At 29.9% G+C, this 7,425-nt stretch overlaps 1 protein-coding gene across 1 annotated transcript; it reads left to right on the top strand.

Annotated features, from left to right (window-relative positions):
* Window positions 1-2,296: 2,296 nt before the first annotated feature.
* LOC131167381 (putative F-box protein PP2-B12) lies at window positions 2,297-5,685 on the top strand. The gene is made up of 3 exons (XM_058126179.1): window positions 2,297-2,959; window positions 3,731-3,879; window positions 4,979-5,685. The coding sequence occupies exons 1-3, from the start codon at window positions 2,672-2,674 to the stop codon at window positions 5,457-5,459; spliced, it is 918 nt and encodes a 305-aa protein (XP_057982162.1). The 5' UTR covers window positions 2,297-2,671; the 3' UTR covers window positions 5,460-5,685.
* Window positions 5,686-7,425: the final 1,740 nt, after the last annotated feature.

Genomic DNA, 7,425 nt, shown 5'->3' with positions numbered 1-7,425 from the left:
AAATTGAGAAATTAGGGGAAAATTACCTTACCACAGGAATGGTGCCTACGCCACTCCCATGACAAATTCGTTCTAATAGAAATGTTGGTAGCGGAGTTAGGAATCCAACGACACCTTCCGTTTCCTGATCGGTCGAATATTCATCAAGAAATGAGGGGAGAGAGAGAGACGGAGACAGAGAGTGGACAAGTGAGACAGAGAAAGAAGGAGAGAGTTCTGGAGAGGGAGAGACGCAAGTCCTTCTCTGAGTTTTCCTCTTTTTTTTTTTTTTCCTTACTTTAACTTAACTTATCATATGATAATAATAATATTATATATATATATATATATATATAATCACCATTTTACTTAATTTAATTAATTCAATTTAATAATATTTAATTAACTAATTAATTAATTAATAATTACTCTTAATTTTTTTCCTACTATTTCTTTTTATTTGTTTATTTAATACATTGATTTAATAATGCTTAACTAATTAATTAATTAATTTTTTTTAATTTTTTTTTGGGATCATTACACTTAGGAAATGTAAAATGTATGAAAAGTGAGGATGATATTATCTTGTTTAAGGACAAAGACATAAAAGATAGATGGTGAAGATACTTTAGTAAGTTATTTAATGAAAGCCAAATAGAAGGCTTAAACTTATAATTGACAAATGAGGAAAAGACTAAAAATATGAGATTTATTTATAAAATTAGAGTTAATAAAGTTAAGTTAGCACTAAAAAAGATGAAAAATGGAAAAGGTATAGAACTGGATAACATCCCGATTGAAGTTTGGAAATACTTAGGTGATAATAAAATTATATGGTTAACTAATTTATTTAATACAATAAAAACTAAGAAAATGTCATATGAATGGAGAAAAAATACTTTAATACCAATATACAAAAATAAATGAGATATTCAAAATTGTAATAACTATTGTGAAATTAAACTTATAAATCATACAATGAAACTGTGGGAAATAATAGTTGAACAAAAATTAAGGTTAGAAACAAAAGTTTTAGAAAATCAATTTGGTTTTATGCCGAGGACATCTACCATATATTTTTTAAGAATATTAGTTGAAAAGTTTAGGAAAAATAAGAGGGACTTGCATATGGTATTTATTGACGTATGGAAAGCATATGATAGGGTATCTATAGAAGTTCTATAGTGGGTTTTAGAAAAAAAAAAAAAAAAAAGGTGCATGTAGTCGGTATACTAATATCATTAAGGATATGTACGGTAAAGTAATAACAAGTGTAAGGACTACTAGATGGAGAAACTAAAGAATTTTCAATCACCATATATGTACATCAAGGACCTGCTTTGAGTGCTTATCTTTTTACTTTTGTAATGGACCTATTGACTAAAAACATTTAAAATGATGAGGTATCATGGTGTATGTTGTTTGCATATGATATTATATCACTTGATGAAACTAGGGGCGGAGTAGAAGTTAAGTAAAAATTATGGAGAGAAGCTTTGGATACTAAAGGTTTTAGGATAAATAGAAATAAGACAGAATGTATGAAATGTAATTTCAGTAATGGTCGGAAGAGTTTTGGAGATAAAGTTAAACTTGATGATGAAAAAATAAATTGCACGTATAGATTTCAGTACCTTTGATCTATTACTCATCTATTTAGACTCGCCCAATTTATTTTTTTATGGGTAGAAAAAATCTCTAGAGAAATAATTCTCCAAGATTTAAAAGCATGCATAAATGAAAATTTGTACTTTTGTCTATAATACCTTTCATCCTATAGTATAAATTTTGTTTCGCAAAAAATATCTTTTATAAAATACTAAAAGAAAATTATATCTTCAATTATCCTCAAATTCAAAAAGATTATTCACTTGAAATTTGTAAATTATTGAGATGTTTCACACTAATTTTACATTTGCAAGTTGAATTCTAGAGTTTTTGAATTTAAATTTTCATGAATTAGATAAAATAAAGTACAAAATTATACTAAATTTCATTTAAATTCACACAAATTCAAATTTAGAACTCAAAATCAGTACTCTCGAATATTGGCCAAAAGGTTTCGAGCATAAAAGCCCTCAAATAAGAAAAAATATGCAACGTAAAATGAATATAAAATTCTATAATTTTTTTTGCAAATGTAGGCACACCAATATATTAATATATTATTATAGTTATTACTTTTTTGTTTTAAGTTTTTTACATGCTAATTTTTTTTCTTTAAATTTAAAATAAATATTTCATCCAAACAAATAAAATAATGAGATTAAAAAATGAAAATTTAAATTTATAAGAGATGAGGGCAGGTTGGGCAGCCATGTGACGAAGCCGCATTTAAAAGAAAAAAAAAGGAAAGAAAGAGCTCTGTGCGAGTGAATTGTTGACGCAGAAAGTCAGGAACACATACACATGCAGGGCGATGCGATCCATTGCACGAACAAAAGCAAAACCCTAGAAAAAAGAAAAGAAAAATCCCTTTTAGCGAAACCAAACTGGCATTATTTAATGCAATAAATCGAGGAAATTAACCGAAAAGATAATCACGATTCACGATCATCGATCTTCTCAGTCAAAATTCAAAAACTTCGCAGTTAAGGTTTCTCCTCCTCCCCCTCGGATCCCCATTTATAAGAGATCGATTGTTTCCGACCTCGCAAATGCACAACCAGATTCATAAAGACAGAGAGAAAGAATGGAAGGAGCAAGTGTGGAATGGGGGAGATTGCCGGAAGGATGCATTGCCGAAATTCTGTCGCTGACGACTCCGGCGGACGCCTGCAGGCTGTCCCTGGTTTGCTCTGTTTTCCGATCCGCCGCCGACTCCGACGCCGTTTGGGAACGTTTTCTTCCCGCCGATTACCTCTCCATCCTTTCTCGATCCCAGCCTTGCTCCGCTCCTCCCGCCGGCCCTTTCTCGTCGAAGAAAGATCTCTACTTTCACCTCTGCGATTTCCCCATTCTCATCGACGAAGGCACCAAGGTAAACCATCCTTAGTTCCACATCACAATAATCGACAGCCAAAATTGTGCTCAAGTTACGGATCGTTTATTAGCCCTTTCCTTTTACCTTAAATTACTCCTCAAGGTGTCTGCTTAATCATGCAATTTTTTTGTGTTTCATTAATTTTAACATGATTAAATTAAAAAATATCAGTGAAATTAAAATTTTGTTCATTAATTTTTTATATATTTTATTTTCTTTATCTTTTTTATTTAATAAACAAATTAAATTCCTTCGACTTCTCCTTTTCTTTCCCTATTGTTTTCAAGTTCTCAAATTGAAAAAACGGAACTGCTTGACATTGCATATTAGAATACGTTAAAGCTCGATTTGAAAAAAGGAAAGAGAGGGATGAGGTTTCTCTAGCTTGTGGCATAGCAGGTCCCGGTGGAAGGTCCCTTGAGATTTCGCTATCAACCCATTGGCCTAAAAATAAGAAATCTTTCTTTGATAAAATTGATTGATTATGATCAAATTGTTTTCCTTAGGAACTATACACGCACCTTTTGATACATAAATTGGGAAGAAATTAATGTATAGGTTCCAATCCTCATTCTTTTTTCATAGTGGGTTCTTTTTCGTCACACAAATTCTTATTTTTCAATGATATCCCATGATCCTCAATTTTGAAAAACAAAGAACGGGCGAAAAAAAATGGTCATTTACAAAGAAATTATATTTCATTTGTCTATATTATGACATTTATATGCACAAATTTAACTTTTTTATTAATGGATTTGCATTAAATAGGCATTTTCATTGGAGAAATGTAGCGGGAAGAAATGTTACATGATAGCTTCAAAGAATCTCTACATTGTTTGGGGTGACACCCCAAAACATTGGAGATGGGTTTCCTTGTCACAATTAAGCCACAGGTTGTCTTCTCTTCCACACTCAAGGTATGCACCCTTTAGACATTTTTTTTTTAATGACTCGTTTGGTTTAGTGGAATAGCTATTCATTGGAATAAGATGAAATGTGGTTTAAATTTTGGAAATTAAGAGAATAGTTATTCATTATATGTTCTTAATTATTTTACTTAACATTTAATATAAAAAAGTAGACATCTCCATGAGAAATTTGTGAATAGTTATTTTTCATTTATTTCTTGTTATAAACTTATAAAATGTTTCGCATTATTATTTATTTTATGATAACAACATAATTAGCCACTTATATAGAAGTACTTTTCAGAAAAAGAGTTAAATTTAATAAGTGTTGAATTGGAAAAATACTGAAAATTATAAATGGTATTTGATTGTGTTTAAAATAAATGGTATTTGGATACTTACTTATTATTTTTAAACTTATTTTAGATTACAAATATTAATATTTTTTAATTAAAAAATTTATTAATTTTTTTAAAATATTTATAATTAAAATTAAAATATTACAAAATTATTATTTTTAATTAATAGTTATCTTGTTATCAATGTATATTTATAGCATATTACTATCATAAGAAATTACGATATTAAATAAATTTAAAATTTTAATTTATTTAATATTAATTTAAACTAATAAATAGTTCTTGTTCAGTCCAAAATTGAATTATGATAACTAATATATATTTTAAATAAAAATATTAAAACGTAAATGATATATTATTTAATTTTTTAATCAAAATTTAAACATTTTATGTTAACTAAAATAATAAAATGTTATTATTTATTATTTAATTATAATACTGTTGTTAATATATATTTATAATATATGATTATCTTATTAATTTATGTTAAAAAAAGTATTAATAACTAAACTAAAATATTTTTTAAAATTTATAGATGATTTTTTTTATTTATTCTAGAATTTAATTATATTTTATGAATCATTAATAGGTTATAATGCATAATAAAATAACACATGATTAATTCTTAACAATAACCCACTCAAACTACTATTCTTTAAGTATAAGGATTCCGAAAATCAAACATAACTTACTCAAGTTTTTCATTTGTGGATGTTGATTAATTTTACATTAGTGATTTGCGCACACAGGTTTTCTGAGGTTGCTGAGCTTTTAGACGTATGTTGGCTTGAAATTCAAGGAAAGGTAGACACTTCCATGCTATCTCCAAACACAAACTATGCTGCTTACTTGGTTTTCATATTGACTGAACCATCCTATGGCTTTGATCGTGGCCCTGTTGAAGTGTTTATTGAATTTGCTGGTAGAAAAACTAAGGCAAGATCTGTGTACCTTGATCCTAGTTTGGCGATGGGATCGAGGCGGCAAAATGTGGTCGAGCAGAGGAGGAGGAGGAGTGGAGCGAGGTCGACGGCTGGAGAAGCGAAGAGGTCATATTTGCAGGTGAGGGGAGATGGGTGGCAGGAGGTTAAGCTGGGTGAGTTCTACTGTGATGGAGGAGAAGGTGGACAGGTGGAGATGAGTGTGGTTGAGGTGAAGGAGGGTCATTGGAAGTCTGGACTTATCATCCAAGGAGTTGAGATTAGGCCAAAAGAGAAAAGGGAAAGTTAAGTGAATGGGTGATGACAACTCTTTCATGTATGGATGGAAATCTTTGAAGAAAAACTTTAAGAAGAGTTTTTTGATAAATGATGTGTAATCTTGTTGTTTATTATGACCGTATCGAATGCGAAAAAGATCAACTAATCTTGATATGTGACTTCACTTATGAAGAAAAGCTTGTTATGATTTTGTAATTCACACTAAAACCTTTTATGCATGACCCTTCATTTGTTTTGATTTCAGTAGTCTTAATCAATGCTTAAGTTTCTAGATTGAATTGATGATCGAACATTTTTATTGTTGTTGTTGTTTTCTCCTCCTCCTCCTCCTCCTTCTTCTTCTTCTTCTTCTTTTCTTCTGCATTTTGCGTAGCTCTTGTTTGGAAACACTTAAAAAAGAGTGTTTATAACATGTATCACTTAAAACAAGTCCTTTAACAAAAAAGTGACATTTGTTTCGTCCTACAACTAATATTTATTACAAGAGTGTTTTTCCAGAACAACTTTTCTCATAACTATTTAAATGAATTTTAAGAACCAATTTAAAATGGCTTTTTGATCACTTATAAATGTCACTTTTCACAGATAGGTCTATTTTGTAAATATTAGGAAATTTCATGGCTATTTTATAATTTAAAAAATATATTAGAAGATAATCATATACTATTTTATTATATATTATAATATGTTAATTATTAATGAAACAAAATTCAATTTTGGAATGAAAAAAATAAAATCATCTATTAATTTCAATTAATATTAAAAATAAAAATAATAATAATTTAAATAATAAATTATTTTAACATAAATTAATATTATAATCGTATGATATAGATATAAATTAATAACAGTTAATAAAAAAAAATTGCATCATTTTTACTTAATAAAAATATTAAACATTAATTCGAAATAACAATTGACATAATTATCAATTAAATTATTAATCATTAATTAACTATGTGTCATTTTTACTATGCATTATAACATATTAATTATTAATAAAATATAATTAAAGTTTGAAATGAATAAAAAGAACCACCTATAAATTTAAATTAACTTTAAATATGTAGGGACCTGAATCCGGAAAAATAAATCAATAAAAGAAACGAGAAATAAAGGAAAAGAAAAGAAAAAGAAGGAAAGACTCCATAAAATCGCCGACGGTTTTCCTCTGGGCAGGCTTACTTAAGTAGTAAGCAATGTATTTTTATTTCATAACTTATATTCCTCTCCCTCTCTCTTTCTCTCTCTCTCTCTCTCTCTCTCTCTAAATTAGGTTTTTTTGGACTCTCTCTGTAACGCCCCAACCTGAGTTTGTTAGGGAGCACCTCATCTCTCTTCCTCCACCTGAACTAGACAAAAAGGGAGCGGACCTTATCGGACTAATGACTGGCCTCACAGACCAATACGTGTCATTTTTAGTGTGTTTTGTCCTCATTCACACACTTCCTGAGAAAACTTTCCAGAAAGTCACCCATTCCAAGATTATTCCAAACCAAGCATGCTTAACCGTGGAGTTCTTATGGGAAGACTCCTGAAAAGAAAGGTGCATCTTGTTGATATGAGTAGTAACATCAAATCTTTTAAATCTTTCTTTCATGGGGTATCACATTCTCCCCCACTTACAGAATGCAACGTCCTCGTTGCGAACCCACATTTCTAAACCCAAGCGATGTGATCTCATCACACTTCTAGCTGAGTAATTGTTTTAATACCATTTGTAATGCCCCAACCTGGGTTTGTCAGGGAGCACTGTGTCTCTCTTCCACAATAGGAGTAGGCCTTATCAGACTAATGACTGGCCCCACAGACCAACACGTGTTATTTTTTGTGTGTTTTGTCCTAACTCACACATTTTTTGAGAAAACTTCTCAGAAGGTCACCTATCCTAAGATTACTTCAAGTCAAGCACGCTTAACCGTAAAGTTCTTATGGGAAGAATCCTGAAAAGAAAGGTACACCTTGTTGATATGGGT

The sequence above is a fragment of the Malania oleifera genome, chromosome 11 (assembly GCF_029873635.1).
Source record: "Malania oleifera isolate guangnan ecotype guangnan chromosome 11, ASM2987363v1, whole genome shotgun sequence".
Taxonomy (NCBI): domain Eukaryota; kingdom Viridiplantae; phylum Streptophyta; class Magnoliopsida; order Santalales; family Ximeniaceae; genus Malania; species Malania oleifera.
The sequence above is the reverse complement of the archived record's forward strand: the minus strand, read 5'-3'. Positions and strand labels throughout refer to the sequence as shown.

Excerpts from the sequence above, each read along its gene's own strand:
- LOC131167381 (XM_058126179.1), top strand. The coding sequence starts at position 2,672 with ATGGAAGGAGCAAGTGTGGAATGGGGGAGATTGCCGGAAGGATGCATT. Across the intron at positions 2,960-3,730 it reads TCATCGACGAAGGCACCAAG|GCATTTTCATTGGAGAAATG; the intron begins GTAAACCATCCT and ends TGCATTAAATAG. Across the intron at positions 3,880-4,978 it reads TCTTCTCTTCCACACTCAAG|GTTTTCTGAGGTTGCTGAGC; the intron begins GTATGCACCCTT and ends TTGCGCACACAG.